Source organism: Lepus europaeus, chromosome 5 (genome assembly GCF_033115175.1).
Source record: "Lepus europaeus isolate LE1 chromosome 5, mLepTim1.pri, whole genome shotgun sequence".
Classification (NCBI taxonomy): domain Eukaryota; kingdom Metazoa; phylum Chordata; class Mammalia; order Lagomorpha; family Leporidae; genus Lepus; species Lepus europaeus.
In genome coordinates this window covers 148,108,701-148,133,758 of record NC_084831.1, presented here as the reverse complement: position 1 = coordinate 148,133,758, position 25,058 = coordinate 148,108,701, and the positions used below count along the sequence as shown (strand labels likewise).

The 25,058-nt window shown below is 43.4% G+C and overlaps 1 protein-coding gene and 1 pseudogene across 3 annotated transcripts in view; one reads left to right on the top strand and one right to left on the bottom strand.

The window, feature by feature from the left end:
- LMBR1 (limb development membrane protein 1) overlaps positions 1 to 11,802 on the top strand; it is a 171,310-nt gene extending 159,508 nt beyond the window's left edge. For all 3 annotated transcript variants that reach the window (XM_062192925.1, XM_062192926.1, XM_062192927.1), the window contains 2 exons: positions 4,789 to 4,950; positions 8,858 to 11,802. In XM_062192925.1, the coding sequence (XP_062048909.1) occupies positions 4,789 to 4,950; positions 8,858 to 8,943 (248 nt within the window). In that variant the 3' untranslated portion in view covers positions 8,944 to 11,802. The remainder of the gene's footprint in view (positions 1 to 4,788; positions 4,951 to 8,857) is intronic.
- LOC133760520 (ribose-phosphate pyrophosphokinase 1-like) lies at positions 1,778 to 4,584 on the bottom strand (annotated as a pseudogene).
- Positions 11,803 to 25,058: the final 13,256 nt, after the last annotated feature.

Genomic DNA, 25,058 nt, shown 5'->3' with positions numbered 1-25,058 from the left:
AAGAAATTTAGATTTTTTTCTTCAGTGCATTAAAAATATTGCTCTGTCTTTTCATGTACATAATTTTTGATGAGAAATTTGTAATATTTTTATTCTATGTGATTTTTTTCTTTTGGTATCTTTCACTTTTTTCTTTTAAGCAATTGATTATTATGTGCTTTAGTTTTCTTAAGAAATTCTGTTGTGTGAGTTTATCATGCTTCTTTCATCTGTAGGTATATAGTTTTCATCAAATTTGGAAGATTTTTAGCCATTATTTCTTCAAATAATTTTCTTTCCCACCTTTTCTCTGTCGGGAACTCTAATCACAAACAAATCAGCCACTTGAAATTAATTCAAAGTTCACTGATGCTCTGTTTACCATTTTTAGCTTTTATTTGGTTATATTTCCTATTTCTATTGCTTTGTTTTTTTCTCTGCCATTAATCCCATCTGGTATACTTTTCATACCCTGAATTGTAAAGTTCCTTTTTAGAAGGTTACTTTCAGACAATTTTATGTCTTTCATTTGCCTAGCACAAAAGAAATGTAGTTATAATCACTGTTTTAAGGTTCTTGCTACTTGGTTCTATTACCTGTGTAATTTCTGGGTTGGTTGTTTCCCCATAAGCATATACACTGGTCAGTTTTCTGCTGGGTTCCTGTTCTGTGCAGCTCTCTGGCCTCTCTTCATCTGTCTACCTACCTACGTATCTGTGAACACCCAGAAAATCTTACCATTCATGTGTTCTTTCCAATAAGTAGTGGCCCTGAAGCATGTGTTCATTGAATAGAATGCCTCTTTATTTTTAAATTTTTTTCCACACACATACTGATACTTTATTAAACTCGTCAACAAGAGACCATAATCATATCAATCTTCTAATAGGTATCTCAGGTCATTTGACAGGCCAGATAGATCCAAGGAAGGAAAATGAAAATTGAATACTTAAATTAGCCTGAAGGAGCTACAGTACCACCTAAAACCCACCACCACAGTGGTAGTAGGCTGAGAAAGATTAAGCTGTGGCAGATCATCTAATGTGACTGTGAGCATCACAAAGCAGGAAGCAGTTTTTCTTCCCAGAAGACATGATGAAATGATCACCTGGCCCAAGAGCACATTCGGCCAGGGAAAAGGAAAAGACAGCTGAAGGGAAAGGCGCAGCCAGAGGGACAGATACCAAGAACCGAAGCTACATGGTCAGGTGAGCTGGTGATGGGTCAGGCCTCTTCCTCCCAAGAAGCGTGTGCAGTACTGGGCTGTCCACCCCACAGCCCACCCGCAGCTTCCGATCCCACCTACATACAGCTGCTCAGTCCTTACTTACAGGCTCTGCAGATCCTGCACTGGGTTTGGGGTTGCCTACTCCTGCAGTGTAGCATAGACCTCGAAGAGCTTGTCACACAGGGGTTGGCTTTGTCGCTAGTTGTTCTTGAACAACAGCAACAAAAAGCCTGAAACATGCGAAGTAGTCTGAGCACCCCCAATCACAGGCAGACACCCCGCATAACACCTTCCGAAGTCTGATATCCAGCAGCACCTGAGCTACACTTAAAAGTTTGGAGGCTCACAACGAATTCATCAAGGGAGCCAACATAAGACAAAGAGGTGAGAAGTCCTAGCAGTTCTGCTCAGTGCGTTTTTCCCATTTTAGAGGCTCTCATCTACCTGATATGGGGTGTAGACAGCTATACTGGAGTGGGCTGGGTCTTCTGCTCAATGTGTCTTCAAATACCAAGGGCAAAACAAGGGGTGGGTTCATTTTATTTTGAAAAAGCTTCAGAAATTCTGCTATTATAAAAGGACATGGCTGAACCAATAGGAGACTCCATTATGAGTTCTGATGGTTTCTGCGTGGATCATGGAGACGTCGATCACCTGCATTTTTGAGCAGTGCTTCATCTCCTTCTCTTGAGGCATCGTATTGGTGCTTCAGAGCACGCATTGTGTATGTGAAAAATGGCTGGACCAGAAAAGATTCCGTGAGTTTAAGATAGCATAAACTGGGCTGGCGCTGTGGCACAGCAGGTAAACCTGCCGCCTGCAGTGCCGGCATCCCATATAGGTGTCAGCGTGAGACCCAGCTGCTCCTCTTCTGATCCAGCTCTGCTATGGCCTGGGAAAGCAGCAGAAGATGGCCCAAGTCCTTGGGCCCCTGCACCCGCGTGGGAGACCTGGAAGAAGCTCCTGGCTCCTGGCTTCGGATCGGCGCAGCTCCAGCTGTTGTGACCAATTGAGGAGTGAACCAGTGGATGGAAGATCTCTCTCTCTCTCTCTCTCTCTGCCTCTCCTTCTCTCTCTGTGTAACTTTGACTTTCAAATAAAATAGTAAATCTTAAAAAAAAGCATAAACTCTGGTGGCTCCAGCTGAGAGAAGTTTGTCAGCTGCATGGCAGATGGCACCACAGGTGTTGGGCATGTCATCTACAAAGATGGCCATCTGACCCTTCCCATTTCCTAGTGCTGCGTGGTCCACTTCATTGGTGCTCTTCCACTCTTTGTGAATCGAGGCAAAGTCTGCATTCAGCCAGTCTGCAATGGAGGTCACTCTCCCAGCTCCACCAGCATCAGGACGAAGGTCGTGCAGTTCCTCCACTCTGCATGTTCTCCTTGATCCGCATCAGGACACTTGGATCGGCGTTCAGATTGTCCACTGGGAAATCAAAAAAGCCCCGAATGGGAGAAGCATGTAGATTGGTGGTGATGATGTGATCAGTGCCATGTTTGCAACAAGCTCGGCTGGGATGGGAGCCCCCGTCTTGTCCTCTTTACCTTGCCAAGCATAACGGAAGCCTGGGATGACTGCCATCACCTGACTGGCTGAAGCTGTCTCTCAGGCGTTGGTCAGGATCTGAAGTTCCATTAGATTGTTGTTGATTTCACCACCGCCACTCTGAACAGTGTGGACATCACCTCGCACACTTTCACCGGTTCCCACACGGGTCTCCTGGTTTCTTAGTAAGCAGCCTTGCCTACCTCCGGGTCCAGGCAGTCAGCGGTTTTCTGGAGTGAGTCCTGCTGAGAGCTGCTGCTGAAGATGTTGCTGTTCAGCATGTTGACCAACAACCGTGGGTGCTCTTCCCTCAGCCATCAGTGCTGCTACGGAGACCAGAACTGACGTCTGCCCAGAGACTCAGTGCTGATCGCGTCCCTTTGCTTCTCTGCCAGCTGTAAACGCCTCTTTAAATGACTTCTTAGGGGCCCGCGCGGTGGCACTGGGGGTTCAGCCTGTCATTCTGGCATCATGTATGAGTGCCAGTTTGAGTCCCGGCCGCTCTACTTCCAATCCAGCTCCCTGCTAACATGCCTGGGAAAGCAGCAGAGATTGGCCCTAGTCCCTGGGCCCTGCACCCACGTGGGAAACCCAGAAGAAGCTCCTGGCTTTGTCCTAGCTTTGTCCTGGCTTAGCCCCAGTTGTTGCAGCCCTTTGGGGAGTGAACCAGTGGATGGAAGATCTCCCATTCTGTCTCCTCTCTCTGTAACTCCGCCTTTCAAATAAATAAGTAAATCTTAAAAAATTACTTTTTAAATTTTTTTTAAAAAAACTTTTAAAAGTGTATTTAGGTCAATTTAAGTAGCCTAAATGCATATGTGATATAATTCCAGTGTATTTCCAGCTTTGCCCTTTTACTCTACAAGCCTATAGCATTAAATTCAGATTAACAATGTTTGGAAGGAAATGATGCTCTTTATTTGTTCATTAATATAATAAATATTAAGTCTGTGTAATATTGAGGTGTTTCTGTGGGTATTGGGATTAGAGGAGTGAAAAAGGCAAAGTCCTTGTTCTTGCAGAATGTAAATTCTAGTGGGAAAAACAGTAGATAAACCAAAAAGGGGAATGGAAAGGTTTCAGGTAATGTATGCTATGAAGAAACAAGTAGGGTGGAGGCCGGGAGGGTCCAGCGGTTTTCTGTAGAGGAATCAGAGTTCCCTGCTGGGGGACGTGGCATGCAAGCAAGGTCCTGAACGAAGGGAGGGGCAGGCATTTTCCCAGCGAGGCGCCGGTAGGGTGGTGGAGGATTTACTCGGGTGTTTTTCTCTGTCACAGCCACCCTATGTCAGTTAAGCGTGTAGTCATCCATGCTCCCCATATGAGCAGCACAGAATGGCTTGGTTTTCTTCTTAAAAAAATGTGGAAACTTCAGGTGTTTTTGTTTTGCTTTTAATTTATTTGAGAGGCAGAGAGAGAGAGAGAGAGAGAGAGAGAGAGAGAGAAATCTCCCAAGTACTTGTTCATACCCCAAATACCCTCAGTGAGCCCCTGAAGGTCAAAGCCTAGAACTCAATACAGGATTCCCATATTCCCATACGAGTGGCAGGAACCCAATCACTTGGGCCATCCCTGCTGTCCTTCAAGTCTTCAACCCCCAGCCACCACCCTGGTCTGAGATCTGCATTATCAGGAGACTGGAGTCAGGAGCTGGAGCCGGGAATCAGACCTCATCATTCAAATGTGGAACACGTTTGACCTCACCTCTAGGCCAAATGCCCACCCCAATAGGATTCTTTTTTTAAATGTAAGTTATATTCCATGTGGGTGACAAGGGGCGTTCATTCTTGCCTCATTGCTCATACCTTCGCGTGATTGTAGCAGGCATGTGAAATAGGTTTCGATTGGTGTGAGGTTATTCCAGTGGGTAACATTTACGTATTTTGAACCAGGATTCATTCATCAGAGCATTCTACAAAACAGAAATGAGAGAGGACATGGAATTTGATCTGACTTGTACTTTACTTTGTAAAAAAAAATGTATTATATCTTACCTGATTTTATTAAGGGCTATTTTATTTATCTTTAACAGGAATCACTAGATTTGATCTACTTGGAGACTTTGGAAGGTTTAACTGGCTGGGAAATTTCTACATTGTATTATCCTACAATTTACTTTTTGCTATTGTAACAACATTATGTCTGGTCAGAAAATTCACCTCGGCTGTGCGAGAAGAGCTTTTCAAGGCCCTAGGTAATCCTGAGGTTTATGGGTATTTTTCTCTCTTTTGGCTAACAGTTTTGACATTTGAGTTCATTTTAAGTCTTCATCTACTGCATTTTCCAAATGTGTACAGCTTCAGACATCAATACTTGATCACTACGTATTGATTACTTCCTTCACCTCACCTTTTTTTATCTATAAAACACTGTTATCTTCCTTTTAGGATTGTTGTGAATATTAACTGAAATACTTCTTGTAATGGCCTTAGCATAGTGACTGGTGTGTTGTGAGAACTCAGTAGACCTTAGCTCTTTTACTAAGAGCTAAGATGATGATGATACTGGGATGATGGTGGTGGTGGTGGTGGTGGTAATGAAGATGACCTTCTGTGGAAGCCTTGTTTCTTTGGTGAGGATAGCTTTTGCTATTTTTTTTTTAGTTAAAGCTTTTCTTGAAACTTGGATCTTACAATCATCAGGTTGACCCTTAATTCTCTTTAATAAGTCAAATAATTCAGGATAAAATATTAGCATTCTTGGTGTTGAGGGAGGAGATTCATTAGGAATTTCATGAGTCACATGCATTGACAGTATTAATATAATCATTGTTAGGTTTAGCCAAAGGGTTCACATATAAGTATTTTTCATGCTTATTTCCACATTAATGTTAGCATTATTTCAAGTTTTGTATTTTAACAGTATCAAATGTCTTGGACTTGGGTTATGTCATAGTAAAAGAAGGGAAAATCTTGACATTAGCTCATTTATCTGAGTGGTGTCATTTGAATGTTTTTTTTTTAAAGATTTATTTATTATTTATTTGAAAGTCAGAGTTACACACAGAGAGAAGGAGTGACAGAGAGAGAGAGGTCTTCTATCCACTGGTTCACTCCCCAATTGGTCACAATGGCCGGAGCTGCAGTGATCCGAAGCCAGGAGCCAGGAGATTCTTCTGGGTCTCCCACATGGGTACAGGGACCTAAGGACTTGGGCCATCTTCTGCTGCTTTCCCAGGCCATAGCAGAGAGCTGGATAGGAAGTGGAGCAGCTGGGTCTTAAACCGGCACTCGTATGGGATGCCAGCACTGCAGGCAGCAACTTTACCTGCTACGCCACAGCACAGGTCCCCATTTGAATGTTTTATACTCCATGTTCCATTGTGGTTTTTACCCACTGCAAAAGACAACATATTGTGAGCTTTATTATGATCCAGATTTCAGATAATTTAAATGTATGAGTGGCCATAAAACTTTTCACACACCAAGCCTTTCCAACCTTGATGTTTGAAAGGATAACCTTTGGGAAGAAAAAAGGCTCCAGCTTAACCATCCTATTTTAGTTTTTTCCTTAAGATTTCTTTTATTTATTCATTTATTTGAAAGTCAGAGTTGCAGAAAGAAAGGGAGGGAGGGAGGGAGGGAGGGAGGGAGAGAGAGAGAGAGAGAGAGAGAGAGAGAGAGAAAGAGAAATCTTCCATCTGCTGGTTTACTTCCCAAATGGCCACAATGACCAGGGCTGGGCCAAGCTGAAGCCAGGAGCCAGGAGCTTCTTCCGGTCTCCCACATGGGTGCAGGGGCCCCAGGACTTGGGCCATCTTCTACTGCTTTCCCAGGCCATAGCAGAGAGCTGGATCGGAAGTGGAGCAGCCAGGACTTGAATTGGGATGCCAGTGTCATAGGCAGCATCAACAAGATTAGGCCATAACCTGGGATTAGCTTCCACTTACCATTCGCCAAATGTGATGGTTGCAAATGAGTTGTGCTGCGTTAGGTGTTTGGGTTGGTTATTCTGGATGTGGTTTTGCTCAGGGAGGCCTTATTAAAGTAGTGAAATGTAACTTAGCCTCACGTCAAAGATCTTTATGTCATGTTAGTTCTTTGACCATAAGAGGCAGAGGAATTATTGAGACTGGTGTAAAACTGTCAGATAGGTTCTTCATTATTCTTTGGGATGCTCTGAAGGGGCATTTTATATGAAGAAAAAGATCTTCATTAAGAGAAGTAATGTTTGAATGACCTGAGATTTTATGTATAATTTCACTGGGAGTCTTAATTATAAAACTGAACGATCTCCTTTCTTCCTCTTCCTCTTCTTTTTGTGTAGACCTTTTCCCCCTTTGCTACTCTGTCCATTGATGCTAATAGTATCTGTCTCACAGAATATTGGGCGTACAGTGAGCCCTCGGAATCTCGCTGTGAAGATGCTGGTAATGAAGTGACCCTTCTGGTGTTGTCTGCAGAGGACAGACATGGACATTTTCAGAACGCGCACCCTACGCGGCACCGTAGTTTAGAAGTGAATTCAGTCTGCCCTCAAAGGATCCAGTCCAGTTAACGAGTACCTCACAGATGCACTCTTTGCTCAATCTCTTTTCTTTCTTCTTCTTTATTTTTAAAAAAGATTTATTGTATTTATTTAAAGGAGAGGGGGAGAAACAGAGAGAAAGAGATCTTCCATCACCTGGTTCATTCCCCAAATGGCAGCAATAGCCCAGGCTGGGTGGTCCCCATGAGTGGCAGGAGGCCATGTACATGGGCCATCTGCTGCTGCTTTTCCAGGTACATTGGCAGGGGATTGGATTGGAGGCCAAGCAGCCGGGACTTGAACCAGGCTCCAGTATGGGATGCTAGCTGCTCCAACATGGGATGCTGCCTTTGCAGGCGGGGCTCAGCCTGCTGTGCCACAAGGCTAGCCCTCGGTCTCTTTCCTACCAGCCTTATTTCAACATACTTCTCTACTTCTGCCAGTCCTGGCCTCATCAGGCTGGTTGTTCCCACTAGAACCAATTTTTTTTGGTTGTCGTTAGATTGATTTTTGCCCTTCTCATCCAGATGTCATAGAGAGGCTCAATTTTTACTTTATCTTTCATTAAAATATGCAGTTGATAGAAATTTTAAAATTTGGAGTGTTGTTGTTGGTTTGAGACTGATAGAAACCTGTTGTAGCAGGTGGATTACCACCTGGAATTTTAGGGGCAGGTAATTTTTTCCAAGTAAGTTGTTGAGAGGTCAAGAAGGCTGACCCTCCTGAAAATTATTTCCTCGAAATCTTTCCTGTAGATGTACTCCTTAATGTTTTCTTGTATGTCATTTTTATTAAAGTGCTTGAACTTTAGTACCACATAAATACTTAAATTTTCTTCTCTCTTTTCTTCCTGTGAGGTACAATGTTGTTCTAGATAGCAGTTATATTATCTAAATTATTGCTATATGATGCAGAGGGAAATTACTGTAACTTAAAAAGATAAAGTGAATTTTTTTATTCTGTAAAATGTCTGTGAATAATGAAATATTATTTATGTTCTGTTTGTTCATTTTGCCATGTCTTTGTGTTTTTGGTAATTTTTCCCCTGTTTTTCTTTTCAGTTACATGTTTAATATTTTGGTCTTTCCCTGTTTTCATACATGGACATATGTATATATGTATTCTAAAACAAAAATAGGTACATAGCTGTGGCAGATTAGGTGCCTTGGGGAGCACACTTTGAGATGGGACTAAGCTTGCCAGAAAGACGCGTATCAGAGGAGGAGGGGGAAGGGAAGGGGAAGAGACGGGGGTGGGGGGCGGGGTGGGGGTGGAGAACGATGCCTCCAGGGAGGCGGACGCCTCACTGGCCCCGGGGGCTGTGTGACTGTGGCTGATGGCTGATCCATCAGCGCTGTTAAATCGCGAAGGGGTCAGGCCTTTGTTACCGGCCACGGGAGGAAGGCCTGGGAGGGCTCACGATTTCTTGCCTGGCAAACGTCTTCAGCTTCGGCCACTCTCAAAGGAGCGAGAAGACATCGTTGACTCCTGAAGGGGATCTGGCTGCACAGCACAGCAGCCACTGCAGGACCACACGTTCCCCTTCGTACATCTTCTCTTTCTGACCACCCCAGCCCTTTGCCTAAGCACTCGGCACCGCATCATTTCTCACCATTTTCTTAATTTTTCTGCAGGACTTCATAAGCTTCACTTATCAAATACTTCAAGGGATTCAGAAACAACCAAGCCTTCTGCAAATGGGCATCAGAAAGCACTGTGAGATCTACAGCTGACCCCGCTGGAGAAGTCCGGACTTAGCCATTCCTGCCGTCATGGAAGTGCTTTCCTACTGACCCTGTTCAGGGCCAGGGCCTGGGCCTCTCAGTGTCTGTTTTTCTTAATCTGCTAAGAACTTGGTTATTGCTGTTCTTGTTTTAAATGTAGCTTTTGGACAGACCCTGTAATTCAGCTAACCACTGATTCTTTGTAGCGATGTCTAGAACAGCACGTTCTGTAGATACCTTTACTCACATCGGTAAATGTGAATTTTTTCACCCCATATGCAGATGTTACAAAAGCCAAATTTTGAGGCTTTCTATACTTGATCTTAGCCAAAAGGATGAGATACTGTTTGAGGCTTTCTAAAGGGTCATTTAAATCCCACTATATATTTTATTCAGAATGTAGCAACCTACCGGCAAGACATCCTTGGTACTAAGTGAAAGTTATCCAGAGAAATGCAGTTTTGTATGCACTAAAACTGCTTTAGATGTCATTGCAATGGGTGCATTGTAACTGAAATGGTTACAAATTATATTTTTTATTTCCTTAAACACAAAAACAAAAGTGTTGTTTCTGTTACAGAATGATATTCGTCAGACTTTGAGCCAAGGGAAAGATATTGAATTCTTTTACAATCTGAGCCTTGGGAGAAAGCCACAGGAATATCTTCTATTGTACAGTAAAATAAGCTATGGTAGAAAGTATTGTGTAATCATAGTTAAGTGACAGTATCTGTGTATATAATTCAATATTACCTCTCATAGCATAGTTGCCAGTGTTGAATACACTGTAACTTAGGTTTTTGCCTTATAGGCTATATGTATACTCAGTTTTTTAAAGCATTTTTTTCAAAGATCACTTCCCTTGCTTCTCTAATGCTTATGAAAAATATAAATGCTGAGTGGTAGAAACCCCATCTTTCCTCCATTTGAAACCTTTGGTTACTTTTATATATGCCAATTAATTCCCCAACTTATAAAAGTTACTGCTTTAACACCCACGACTCACAGCATCAGCCGTCATGATGTAAGGATAGTTTTGCATTGTAACATGATCAGATATTCACTTATAAGGTTGTAAATAATTGTTGGGATGATTTCCCGACTTTAAGTCCACTGAATACACACTATGAACTTAAATTCTGTGTTACCATCCTCTAGGATAGAGTACCAAAAATTATGCATGCAAAAATATAAGATGGGCCTATTTGAACACATAATTATGCCATCTGTATAAATGTATATGTTCACATGCACTATGTGTATGACAATAGATTGTCTGTGTTCAGACAAAAAGTAAAACAACTTTTTTCTCAAATTGTTGGAGTTAAAGGTTTTTGGGGGAGAAATTTATGAAAAACAGTTATGTTTATTTGACTTCAAACATTTCCACTTAGAACCAAAATAAGAAAATTTCATCTGTATATTTATAAGCTCCATTAGTATACTTCGCCTTTATATCTTTGCATTACCTTCTGAGTTTCCTATCTTTTCTAAAATGCAGCTTAGTTTTAAAATAAAAGTGTGTTCGTGTTGGGATTCTAAGCAGCTCTTATTGTAACCACCAATGGAATGGTGGCAGCTTCCTCAGCCTGAGATCCACATACCTAGGAAATCCGGAAAAGTCAGCTGCTTTCTAATTTCTTTTTTTTTTTTTTTTTTTTTTTGACAGGCAGAGTGGATAGTGAGAGAGAGAGAGACAGAGAGAAAGGTCTTCCTTTTTGCCGTTGGTTCACCCTCCAATGGCCGCTGCGGCCAGCGCACCGTGCTGATCTGAAGCCAGGAGCCAGGTGCTTTTCCTGGTCTCCCATGCGGGTGCAGGGCCCAAGGACTTGGGCCATCCTCCACTGCCTTCCCGGGCCATAGCAGAGAGCTGGCCTGGAAGAGGGGTAACCAGGATGAATCTGGTGCCCTAACCGGGACTAGAACCCGGTGTGCCGGCGCCGCAAGGTGGAGGATTAGCCGGTTAAGCCATGGCGCCAGCCAAATTTCATTGTTAAGTATACCATTTTAAGAATTAATTGCAAGCTTTGATTTTTACTGAAACTTGAAATCCATCCTTTGAGCATTCCAAGTCAAGAGAAGAACAGAAAGAAACTCAGGAGTATACTGATCTCACTTACGCTAGTTTTGAGACACATCCAAAGAAACAGTACTTAGGTATTTGTGAGATGTCTGAAAATTTTGTTAGTAAAATATTAAACTCTTCAATGTGTGTATCAACTTTCTGTTCCTTTGAAATTTTCTTTCCGTCTGAAGACTTAAGTCAGGTTTTGATCAGTACGCTCAGTAAACTGGACTCTAGATTTTACAAAACACTCACTGGATACGTCTATTGCTGCTGAAACCAAGAGCGAGCATCAGCATCGTGTGGAAGGACAGTTTTGAGCCTTTGATCTCAGATGCCTCCTTTAAAAAACACAAATCGTTGCCTGCTCCGTCTGCTACATAATCAAAACACCTGAAGCTTTATTTCTGATCCACACATGACGCTTCCGTGGAATGATTTACTCCAAAAGCAGGTGCCTCTGTTGGATGTATGCTGGAGCCCGGTTTGTGTACAGACCTCAAAAATGGCTGGCAGAATACCGAGGCCAGACATCTCAGTGCTGGTAAGAACAGGCATTCTTGGGGGTCCTCCTTTGGTAGCAGTTGTGTGCTAGTAACACAGAAAGCACGTAGACCTGTGGAAGACAACACTCCCAGTGGTCACCAAGTAGTTACGGAACTACCGTCTCGTTTCTGATTGGATGGGGATGCATCCAGTGATCCAGTGACCACGTCAAATCAGACTCTCCTTTGAGCTTTCTCATGTCTGGTATCTATCTTAAAAGGGCATTTGGCACTACAGTTACAGAGTTTTTTGAGCAAACTTATAAGATTCTTATTTGTTCTGCAATATTTAAGTTATTTTATAGCTATACATTTTTACAGATTGTAACATTTGTATTTTTACTAGTTTTCCAAAATATTTCTTAGATTTACTGTTTACATAGCTTTATGTACAGTCCATGAGGAACAAGATCTGCTCTCAATAGATTTTATGTGAGGACTGTACACCCTCCCCAACACCTACACTCACATAGCTTACATTGCCATTCCGAGGGCCTGGTTAGTGTGTAAGGAGGAAGCCAGATGCACGGGCACCTGCCCTCCCTGGAGGAGCTTCTGCTCACTTTGCTGACCCCTCAGGCCACCCCTCGGCTTTGGTGCTGCTGACTTCATCCGCCAGCAGCGTGGCTTCCCACCGTTCATGGATCCGCCTGCGTCTGCTTGTTTGCAAGGTATTGACTGCAGAAACACAGAATGTAGGTGTATTTTTTTTAAATGAGAACATAGATTCAGTAATGACTTTTTAAACTTTAAAAACCATTATGTTACTTCAAAAATGGACACACTGATAAGTTATTTTTGCTTACAGATTATTTTGCTTACAAATTATTACTCTTGTTTTTTTCTATAGGGTACTTGTAGTGTGACTTTTAAAATCTCTTAGAAATTAAAATTTTATGAAAAGTGATTTAATAATTGGTTTATAAGCACTTATATGTGTTTTTTATTTTGTTTTTGTTTTTTCAGTCTTAAATACCATCATGGTTAAACCGTATGGGTATTTTTTTTTTTTTTTTTTGACAGGCAGAGTTAGACAGTGAGAGACAGAGAGAAAGGTCTTCCTTCCGTTGGTTCACCCCCCAAATGCCGCTACAAATGGCCGCTATAGCCAACGCGCTGCGCCGATCCAAAGCCAGGAGCCAGGTGCTTCCTCCTGGTCTCCCATGCGGGCGCAGGGCCCAAGCACTTGGGCCACCCTCCACTGCACTCCCGGGCCACAGCAGAGAGCTGGACTGGAAGAGGAGCAACCGGGACAGAACCAGCACCCCAACCGGGACTAGAACATGGGGTGCCAGCACCGCAGGCGGATTAGCCTAATGAGTCGCGGTGCCGGCCAACCCTATGGGTATTTATAGGCAACTTCCATTTCATTTTTTTTTAAAGATTTATTTTATTTATTTGAAAGATGGAGTTACAGAGAAAGGTAGAGACACAGAGAGAGAGAGGTCCTCCATCCACTGGTTCACTCCCCAGGTGGCTGCAACAGCTGTAGCTGAGCCGATCTGAAGCCAGGAGCCAGGAGCCTCTTCTGGGTCTCCCACATGGGTGCAGGGACCCAAGGACTTGGGCCATCTTCCACTGCTTTCCCAGGCCACAGCAGAGAGCTGGATCGGAAGAGGAGCGGCTGGGATTCGAACCGGCGCCCTTATGGGACGCTGGCATTTCAGGCCAGGGCCTTAGTCCATGGTGCCACAGTGCCGGCCCCTCCATTTCATTTTTATTAAGAGCAACAATTCTTCTAGTGAAATGTTGGCTGATGAAGTAAATCTTTCTTTTTGTTGTGCCACCCAAAATGCAGTATCAGGAATTGAAATAGTGTATTTTATTTAATTATTTGTGTATTTATATGTGCTTGGTCTTCCTCATTTCTCCCATAGAAAGATTGAACAGCATCTACCTATGGCCTGGGCAGCTTAATCCAGACTTCTCCGAAGAGCCAGTTAGCATCTAAGTAACTCACTGATAAACATCAGTGGCTTTATACTTTTTGACTACAGTAAGAAATGTACATTACTTTGTGACTTAGTACACACACACACATCAAATTTAACAAAATATTACCTGCTTTTACTGTGTCTGATGCATACTGGTGTTTTCCATTTTGTTTTTTATTTTTTAAAATATTAGACACAAACCACTAAGTTATTTTCTGATCTAATGGATGGTAAACATCAGTTTAAAAAACATAACTTTGGATTCTGGCTTAAAAGAAGAATTAACATGGAGACCTTTTTGAGTTTTATTTGTTTGTTGGCCTTTGAATGTTCAGTTAAAATTTATTGCTAGATACCACTGAAGTTAAAGTACTATATGTGTAAATTACTCATTGCACAGCAAGCAATTAAAATCAGTAGAAATTGCTATAACTCAAATATGGATTACAAAATTTCCATCCTAGGTCATTGATCTATATATCTTGTAAGGTGATGAGCAGCTAACACTTCTAATTTCCAATTCTGCATAATTCAACTAGGAAAACAATTTTTCAAGGTTAAGTATAATCCCATAGGAAATTCAGAGAAGGCCTCGTTGTTCTTGGATGCTACTGTGCTCTGCTGTGGACGGGAGCAGAACGAAGAAGTGAATCACTGAGCGTGGACTGTGAAGAGCAGGCGGCACCTGACGGCGAGTAGTTGCTGGGGACCAGAGGCACCCGGGAGATCTGTAGTGTCTGAACGTGAGGAGCTGCAGGCCGAGCCCTGGACTCAGCATCTGAGCATGAACGTTCCCGTCATTTACTAAACTATCTTGTGAGTGTACTGACGAAAACGGCACTTCAGAATCCAGTGTGATGCTGCTATAGCTATCTACTTGACTCTGAACTTTTTTGTCCACAGCATCCTGAAAGCATCCAGAGGGTTTTTTTTTTTTTTTTTTTCTGATATGAACTTCTTGGTAGACTTGAAAAATTAAATGACAGAATCGTGCTGATCCAATACTGCCTCCTGCTCTGCTTCTACTCCCCGGTGGAGGGTCTCTCCGTACCTCCTGTTTCATAGCCTGGCTGAGGGACTCACTTTTCCCTCCTTTAGTCTTTACCATGTAATCTCTTCAGAAACTTGGAAGTGGGCCTTGTGAACAGGGGTGTGGGGTGGGCAGAGGCTGAGTGCCCTGTTCGCACACACGGCCCCAGGACCACTGTGTGAGACGGGAAGTACATCCCTCTGCTGAGCAGGTGAGGAGAGCCGCACGGAGCGCGGTAGGTGTTTGCCGCGGCCTCCCAGCGGGGTGCCAGTGCCGGCCAGTGCGACTCCACCCTCTCTCACTCCTTCCTTGGTTTTGGGTTTTGGTTTCTTAGTGACTCCCATCTGCTTGTTTAGACTTTGAAATGCAAGGGAATAAATCATTGTTCACAAAATAGGGCAAATGTTTGGATGCATCTCTTCTCCCAGTGTCCTGTGTGCTCATGGGGTTTGAGAGAGACGCACAGCTCAGCTTCCTGGCTTCTGGGCCTTATGCGGCCTAGTGCACTTCTTTCTCATCTAGGGCAGCACTGTTTTACTGATGCAGATAAATAAGTAGGTTTCGAAAATCTGATTCTAGCATGAATGCTATTTTATGTATGTGGCTTGCAAAAGAAACTTTGTATTTGAAAATAATAACACACTACACTGTGTCAGATGTCCTGGGCATTGTGTGTGTGTGTGTGTGTGTGTGTGTGTGTGTGAGAGAGAGAGAGAGAGAGAGAGAGAGAGAGAGAGAGAGAGAGAGAAGATCCTCATACCAACTTTGGGAAGTAGGTACTGTTATTACTCCAACTTTGCAAATGAAGAAGCTCAAGTGGAGAGAGGTTAAGTAACAGAACTCAGGATTTGCACCTGGGCACACTGGCTCCTGAGTTTTGCCCTTAACCACTTTATATAGATTGCTTCTTTGATATATTTTATTTATTAAATGCAGCCTGTCAGAAGAAAGCACCTGTTTTCACCTCGAAATAGATGACAGAGTCCTAAGAACAGAACTTCTGAAGTTCCTTAAGAACCAAAGTTTCTAAAAGATATTAAACTTGTTTTAAAGTTATTACCTCTTGGGGATGGTGCTGTGGCATTGGGGGTGGGGCCGCCACCTGCAGTGCTGGTATCCCATGTGGGCACTGGTTCGAGTCCCGGCTGCTCCACTTCTGATTCAGCTCTCTGCTATGGTCTGGGAAAGCAGCAAAAGATGGCTCAAGTGCTTGGGCCCCTGCACCCACGTGGGAGACCCAGAAAAAGCTCCTGGTTCCTGGCTTCGGATCAGTGTAGCTCCAGCCATTGCAGCCAATTGGGGAGTGAACCAGCAGATGGAAGACCTCCCTCTCTCCTCTCTCTCTCTCTCTCTGCCTCTCCTCTGTGTGTAACTTCTCCTCTCTGTGTAACTCTGACTTTCAAATGGATGGATGAATCTTTGAAAGAAAACAGAAAAAAAGTTATTACCTCTGTCGTCTATGATACCTGGTGATGGTGAGCTAGTTAGAGAACATGTGTGAGATATTTGGGCTTTAAGAATATGACTTCATGGCTGGCGCCGTGGCTTAACAGGCTAATCCTCCGCCTTGCGGCGCTGGCACACGGGGTTCTAGTCCCGCTTGGGGCGCCAGATTCTATCCCGGTTGCCCCTCTTCCAGGCCAGCTCTCTGCTATGGCCCGGGAAGGCAGTGGAGGATGGCCCAAGTGCTTGGGCCCTGCACCCGCATGGGAGACCAGGAGAAGCACCTGGCTCCTGGCTTCGGATCAGCGCTGTGCGCCGGCCACAGCGGCCATTGGAGGGTGAACCAACGGCAAAAAGGAAGACCTTTCTCTCTGTCTCTCTCTCTCACTATCCACTCTGCCTGTCAAAAAAAAAAAAAAAAAAAGACTTCATTATTTATAAAGGAAGAACAATGATTTTGAAAAAGTTCTTCAAGATAGTGGCTCTGATCGGCTCGTCACAACTGTGGGCCTCGCAGGGTTCTGGAGGTTTCTTGTCAATCTGGGAAGAAGCTTTGAGAGTCTTCAAGCCAGTGTGGCTGACTGGCTCAGTGCACAGCCTTGGAACTGGGCAGACCTTGGGATTGCTGAGCCAGAGGGTGATCCTAGCTAGGGAGAGGCTCACGCTTCCCGGGCATCAGCTTCCTTGGTATTTGTGCCTTCTGGTGTCTTGTGTGAAAGATGACGACTGTATCTGGGGCTGTGGTAAAGGACTAGAAAACTGTAACCAGAGTTATCTGTGCCAAGTCATCAGGGCATAAGAAACTCGTGTGTGTGTGCTATGTAGTGAAAGGGGTGGTATTTTTTTTTTTTTAAGATTTACTTATTTTTTCTGCATTTCAATGCTGTTTTCTCTTTTTTGTGATTTTTTAAAAACTTTATATAAAGGTAGCAAATTTCATGTTCCCTCCCTCTTCTCTATTTTTCTTTTAATTTTTACAATAATAGACTTTCAGTTTACTTTATAGCTCTCCACTAAATAAAGAATTCAACCACCATTGAAACAGTAGAAAAATGACTTTTCCTCAAGAGTATAGACAGGGGCTATAAACAATAATCAAATGTCAAAATGACAAGTTTGCTTGTATAATGTTATACTTTTTCTGAACTGTGTATATAGTTGCCACAAATCAGGGAAAGCATATTTGTCTTTTGGGCTCTGGCTTATTTCACTAAGCCGAATCATTTGAAAGAGTTACAGGGAGAGTGGGAGAGAGAGAAAGAAAAAATCTTCCATCCACTGCTTCACTTCCTACGTGGCCACAACACCAGGGCTGGAACAGAAAGCTGGGAGCCTGGGCCTCCATCTGGGTCTCCCACATGGGTAGCAGGGGCCCAAGCAGTTGGGCCATCTTCCCAGGCACATTAGCAGGGAGTTGGATGAGAAGTGGAGCAGCCGGGACTGGAACTGGTGCTCATGTGGGATGCGCAGTGAGTTTTCTCTAGATATAAATAGTGTATATCCACCCCACCATAACCATGGCTAATTTGTCAAAGTAGATTGGCATGTCGCACACTTTCACAGTGCCTGGAACATCAAGTACTTGATCAGTGTTGTCATCTTTAATAATTTTCTTAAATGTTCTCCTGTAGTAAGTTGACATGTTTAAGTGTCACAATTACTTGTAGCAGTCCTTATAAAGGATGAAAATAAGTTTAAAAATATTTTATCGGTAGTTATGTAGAGACAACTGAGGCTGCCATGAAAAGTCATACATACTAGTGTTTGCCTGGTTCACGTGACACTTCCAAACGAGTCCTCGGTTATCCTTATGGAAACTTTCCATTTGTTGTAATTTCCTAAATTATAGTTCTTAAGTTACAATGAGGACTTTGGGTTGATGTTGGCTATGTGAAAAGCTTGTAACAAGCAGGAAAACATTCTTAGTCTCAATTTTACATCTGTATTTTGTTTTATTTGGTTACGCCTGAAAGTCTAGATGTGTCAAATTCATTACAGTTTTGTTATGTGGCTTTGTCCTTGAAATAGTAACCAAGTCTAACTCGGCAAAAAGCAAGAATACTGGATCATTAAAATGTTTCCCTTGATTCATTTAATTCTTAAATTTCAGTGTTTAGATGTGTGTGCCATTGTAATTTCATGTGATTGCTCTCTGACAAGCCAGATACCACCTAGGCTTTATGTAATCTCCTTTGTCTATGGGCTTTTTCTATTCCAACAGACATAGGTTTATATCTTTATATATTGAGTGGCCAGTACACTATTCCTTGGTGTGTGTTTGTGTACCATATTTTAACTCCTAATTGATGGGTGTAAATGCCGACAGCGAACTTTCCCCACATATCTTAGCACACTGGCGCCTTAGAGTTCATTCCTAGAAATGGAGGGGGCATGCATTTCTAACATATCCCCAGAGTATGCACATGCACTCTCATCAGCAGTGTGTGCAGTTGTATTTCTGTAGCCAGAAATGGGTCTTGACAGCCCTTTGCATTGCTGGCAATCTGACAGGCAACTGTTTTTCTTTGCATTTTTAATAACTAGTGGAGGGGGCGTACTTTCGTTATTTTAGCAGCTGTCTGTTTTTCTGCTTCTGTGAATCATCAGTAAAAACCTTGCCCACCTGTCTTGGTATTTTACAATTTCCTTAATGTTTTATTTTTAAAATGCCTGTGTATTAGTATTAATTATCTTTCTGATGTATTAGGATTATTTTTCTTGGTTATTATTTTTAAAACTTGCTCACAATATTTGTTTTGCTATATGGAAATTTTAAACTTCTCTGTTGAAGTGTGCATTTTCCCATGAATTTCTTGGTGTCATATTTAGGCCTTCACTATGGCAAGATTTAAAGGATTATTTACTGGGGCTGGTGCTGTAGCGCAGTGGGTTAACGCCCTGGCCTGAAGCACCAGCATCCCATATGGGCAACGGCTGCTCCATTTCCCATCCTGCTCTCTGCTCTGGCCTGGGAAAGCAGTAGAAGATGGCCCAAGTCCTTGGGCCCCTCCACCTGCGTGGGACACCTGGAAGAAGCTCCTGGCTCCTGGCCTCGGATCGGCACAGCTCTTGCCATTGCAAAACATCTGGGGAGTGAACCAGCGGATGGAAGACCTCTCTGTCTCTACCTCTTTCTGTAACTCTATCCTTCAAATAAATAAAAATCTTAAAAAAAGAATATTTACCTACTTTTGCTTCTAACAATTTTGAGATGTAATTCACGTACCATAAAATTCAGTCTTTGAAAGCATTGGTGTGTAGTACGTTCGCACGGTTGTGCAAACCATCACCGCCATCTAATTCCCCAAACCAAACTGCCTTTATACTAGTACTTTTTTTTTCACAATAAATTATTGCCAGGATTTATCTTGATGAAAGGAGTGAGCCAGTGGTTGGGGTGGACTGCCAGTTACTGCACAACAACCATTCCTTCCTTCATACCCAGGAGTTGAACCCCAGTCTCGTTTGTGGTGGCAATGAACTCAGCAAAAGCACTGCCAGCCAGCTGTAGCCATGTGGCTCCCTCCTGACCAGGAGACGCCAGCATACTTGGGTAGGTCCTTGGGGAAGACTGTGCCAGCAGCCAGGAGTCCGTCCTGCCCGGCCTGACCTCTCTCTCACTGATGTGAGAGCTGGAACTCCAAGGGCCATTTTGGAACATGAATTTGTCTTTTTAAGAAGAGTTGAGAGCCGGCGCCGTGGCTCAACAGGCTAATCCTCCGCCTAGCGGCGCTGCACACCGGGTTCTAGTCCCGGTCGGGGCACCGGATTCTATCCCGGTTGCCCCTCTTCCAGGTCAGCTCTCTGCTGTGGCCAGGGAAGGCAGTGGAGGATGGCCCAAGTGCTTGGGCCCTGCACCCCATGGGAGACCAGGATAGGCACCTGGCTCCTGGCTTCTGATCAGCGCGGTGCGCTGGCCGCAGCGCGCCAACCACGGTGGCCATTGGAGGGTGAACCAACGGCAAAAGGAAGACCTTTCTGTCTCTCTCTCTCACTGTCCACTCTGCCTGTCAAAAAAAAAAAAAGAAGAAGAAGAAGAAGAAGAAGAAGAAGAGTTGAAAGAGTCTGGGTGCCTGAACACCGTAGCTGCCTTCCCTCCCCTCTGTTGGGCTTCCGTGGAGGGTGGCCACCCTGATGCTGCTGCAGTCAGTCTGTAGCTGGCACCGGGGTGCAGTTCCGATGGACCACTCCTGTCCCCCAAGCACTCACTAGTTGTGGCAATGACCTCTATCAAGTAGCGTGATTTGAAATGCCCTTTTAATGAATAAATGCCCATAAAACTAGAGCTTATTTCTAAGTCATTTCTGTATCCTGAACCTCAACCAGTATAGTTTATAATTTGATGTTCAGGTGTATTCTCCTATATTAATGTACCAAACACTAACCTTGTGTTTTGAATTGTGAATCCTTAAATGTGCTGTTTATTTCATGGGGCTCTTGACAATGACTCATTTTCCTCTGTGTGGAAATAATTTTGTTCTTGTTCATATGGTGACTTTATACACTTAGCTTGTAACTTGGAAACTGGTACGTTCTTTTGGTCTAACACAATATTGGCAAAGATAATTGTTATTCCCTTGCGGCGCCGGCACACCGGGTTCTAGTCCCGGTCGGGGCACCGATCCTGTCCCGGTTGCCCCTCTTCCAGGCCAGCTCTCTGCTGTGGCCAGGGAGTGCAGTGGAGGATGGCCCAAGTGTTTGGGCTCTGCACCCCATGGGAGACCAGGATAAGCACCTGGCTCCTGCCATCGGAACAGCGCGGTGCGCCGGCCGCAGCGCGCTACCGCGGCGGCCATTGGAGGGTGAACCAACGGCAAAAGGAAGACCTTTCTCTCTGTCTCTCTCTCACTGTCCACTCTACCTGTCAAAAAAAAAAAAAAAGATAATTGTTATTCATGAAACATCTCGGAGACAGCAGGTACAGTTTGAGTCAGGGCTGTACACAGTTACAGTACTGCATCAGTGTTAACTGCTGGTGTAGATGATTGCTGTGGGGACTATGTTCACATGGGGAAGCTGGGTGATGGTTACATGGCAATTGTGTAATATTTATGCAATTTTTTTGGTCTAAATTATTTCAAAGTCTCAGACATGTATAAGAAAAATGTACAGTGTAAAATATTTCAGCTCTTTTTCAGAAACATGTAGCAACACTTACTGTCTGCCAGGCACCATTCATTGACGGGACAGAGCAGGGCAGTGTGTGAGATCTTGCAGTGTGAATGTTTGCAGCCCCCAATTTGCTCACCTTAACTCTGTAACATGGTCCCCTGTGGCTGAATCCAGATATGGATGATTAGATTTTCATAAAAATAGTGCTGTGCTCCCCAGTCACACCCATTGTAGACATCTGATTAGAAATTCATTTCACGACAAACCTGAGAAACTTTTTCCATGGTATTTTTCTCTGATTTTAATTTATCTATTTTGGCCAGCGCCGCAGCTCACTAGGCTAATCCTCTGCCTGCAGCGCCAGCACACCAGGTTCTAGTCCCAGTCGGGGCGCCGGTTTTGTCCCGGTTGTTCCTCTTCCAGTCCAGCTCTCTGCTGTGGCCCGGGAGTGCAGTGGAGGATGGCCCAGGTCTTTGGGCCCTGCACCCACAAGGGAGACTAAGAGGAAGCACCTGGCTCCTGGCTTCGGATTGGCGCAGCACGCCAGCCGTGGCAGCCATTTGGGGGGTGAACCAACGGAAAAAGGAAGACCTTTCTCTCTGTCTCTCTCTCTCTCACTCTCTAACTCTGTCAAAAAATAAAAAATAAATAAAAAATAAATAAAAAATAAATAAAAATAATTTATCTATTTTTACTTCATTATTTGACAGGGAGGGAGGGAGAGAGAGAGACCCATCTGCTGGTTTATTCTCTAAATGCCTACAAATAACGGGCTGGGCCAGGTTGAAGCTGCGAGCTGAGAACTCAACGTGGATCTCCCACATGAGTGTCAGTGACCCAACTGCTGAGTCTCTCTTTGCCTGGTGTCTCTGAGTGCATGCATTAGCACCTGCACTCAAACTCAGGCACTCTAATATGGGATGTGGGCATCCCAAAAGGCATCTTAACCGCTAAGCCAAATGCCTGCCACAACCTACAGTGTTTTTCAACAAAAACAGAAATATGTTCAAGGCCCTATCATCTTTGACCCTTACACTTTGGCTCTCTGGGAAGAAATAGGTGATGGCTAGGCTCAAGAATTTAATAGTAGCTCTGATTATTGGTCCTTATAGAGAATTTTATTCCATAACACTACCATGAGACCAGGGATATCATTTTTTAAAGTTGCTGCCACATTTTAATTTAGTCAGATGTTTGTCAACACCCCTGCTACAGAAAGCCTTACAATAAGCACCCTTAATGCAGTGACTAGGGGCCAGTGTTGTGACACAGCAGGTGAAGCCACCACTTGGAGATGCTGGTATCCTATATCGGAGCATCACTTTTGAGTTCTGGCTATTCTACTTCCAGTCCAGCCCCCTGCTAAAGTGCCTGGGAAAGCAGCAAATACTTGGGCCCCTGTCACTCACAGGGCAGCCAGGCTCCTGGCTTTGGCTTGTCTCAGCCCTTGCGATTTGATTTTCCAGAGGTAATTATTTTTATTTATTTATTTACGTGCATTTCATAAATGCAACATTATGAACATAGTAATTTTTCCCACTGTACTTGCCCTCCCATCCATTCTCCCCCACTTCCACTTCCCTTTCCTGTTCTCTGTCTTGTTTTTTACCAAGATCTATTTTCATTTATATTTATATACAGAGGATTAAGTCTATTCTAGGTAAAAGAGTTTAGCACTTTGTATGAGAGAGAAAAAGAAAGAGGCCGGTGCCGCGGCTCAATAGGCTAATCCTCCACCTGCAGCGCCGGCACACCAGGTTCTAGTCTTGGTCAGGGCGCCGGATCTGTCCCGGTTGCTCCTCTTCCAGTCCAGCTCTCTGCTGTGGCCCGGGAGTGCAGTGGAGGGTGGCCCAAGTGCTTGGGCCCTGCGCCTGCATGGGAGACCAGGAGAAGCACCTGGCTCCTGGCTTTGGATCAGTGCACCAGCCACAGTGGCCATTGAGGGATGAACCAACAGAAAAGGAAGACCTTTCTCTCTGTCTCTCTCTCTCACTGTCCACTCTGCCTGTCAAAAAAAAAAAAAAAAGAAAAAAAAGAAGAGACAAAACTGTTCCTCAACAATCCAGACAAGGGCTGTTCAAAGTTATTGCATCTCAAAGGTAATTTTGCTTTTTTTTTTCTTCCTTCCTTCTCCCCTCTTTTCTTTTAGAAACTTAATTTTTATCTTTAAAGAAGAACCCAAGGATGATACATCTTTTGTGAGCTCTTAGACATAACTATAACTTATGAGACATAAGAGTATCCTCCACTTAATACACTTAATGGAACTAATTTTTTTACTAGTACAACTCTTTGGGGACAGAGGTCCTGCATGGGAAGTTAGTGCACAGTGGCTCTTGTTGTTTATTTAACAATTAGCACTCTTTATGTACTATTATGACATCAATGATCACCTGAGGCTCTTGATTTGGGCTACCCAGGCTATGGAAGCCTTTTGGATCCACAACTCGACAAAGCCATAAGCAAAGTGGAAGTTCTTCCTTTAGATAAAGTAAATCTTTCTTTGGTGGTTGCTTCTTTCCACTAGGGTCTCACCCACCAGAGATCCATCATGTAGAACATTTTTTTTTTTTTGCCACAGTGGCTTGGCTTTCCATGCCTGAAATGCTTCTCTTGGCTTTTCAGCCAAACCAGAATGTCTAAGGGGCTGATTCTGAGGTCAGAGTGCTAGTTAAGGGGATTGTCATTCTATAAGTCTGCTGTATGGACTGCTTCCCATGATGGAGCATTCACTTCTTTTTAATTCTATTATTATTACCAAACAATTTTTATTTATTACCAAACTCCTCTTTATATGATCACTTTAACACTTAAAATGCTATTTTTATCACCCAGCTTAAGGGATTTGGCATCCCATGGCAAGTTTTTAAAGTGTACCCTTGGAAGTAAGTCCATAGGAATGTATGCAGAACTATACAACTTTACAGCTACAAACTCCATACATTATACAATTACAACTTTAGGATCATGATAATTCTTCCCGCCGTGCCCGACCTCCCACTCATGCTCCCACCCACTTCCTCTTCCCTTTTTTATTCTCACTCTTTATTTTCAATTAACTATATACACAAGGGGTTAACTCTGTTAAGTAAAGAGTTCTAGGATTAATATGAAAGAATAAATGATAAGTAAGATAAAGGAAAAGAAGGGCTGTTAAAATCATTGCTTCTCAAAGTGTCAATTCCAATTCTAAGATTGCCTTTTAGGGTCTCTATTAGTTATCACACATCAGGGAGAACATAGAGAATTTGTCCCTTTGGGACTGGCTTATTTCACTAAGGATGATGTTTACTAGTTTTATCCATTTTGTTGTAAATGACTGGATTCCTCCCTCCCTCCCTCCCTCCCTTCCTTTCCCTTCCTTCCTCTTCACTTTGCTGATTGTTTCTTTTGAAGCTTCTCAATTTGATGTAATCCCATTTGTCAATTTTGGCTCTTACTGCCTGTGCCGCTGGAGTCTTTTCCAAGAACTCTTTGCCTATGCAATGTCTTACAGGGTTTCCCCAATGTTCTCTAATAATTTGATGGTATTGGGTTGTAGATTTCGGTCTTTAGTCCATTTTGAGTGGATTTTAGTGACAGGTGTCAGCTAGGGGTCTTGCTTCATGCTTCTGCATGTGGTGATCCAGTTTTCCCAGCACCATTTGTTGAAGAGACTGTCCTTGCTCTGGGGGTTGATTTTAGCTCCTCTGTCAAGGATAGGTTGGTTGTAGATGCTTGGATTGATTTTGGGTGTTTCTATTCTATTCCATTGGTTCATCTGTTTTTATACCAGTACCAGACTGTTTTGATTATAACTGCCCTGTTGTATGTCTTGAAATTTGGTATTGTGATGCCTCCAGTTTTTGTTGTTGTTGAATAAGATTGCTTTAGCTATTTGGGATCTCCTGTGTTTCTATATGAATTTCAGCATCATTTTTTCTAGGTCTGAGAAGAATGTCTTTAGTATTTTCATTGGTATAGCATTGAATCTGTACATTGC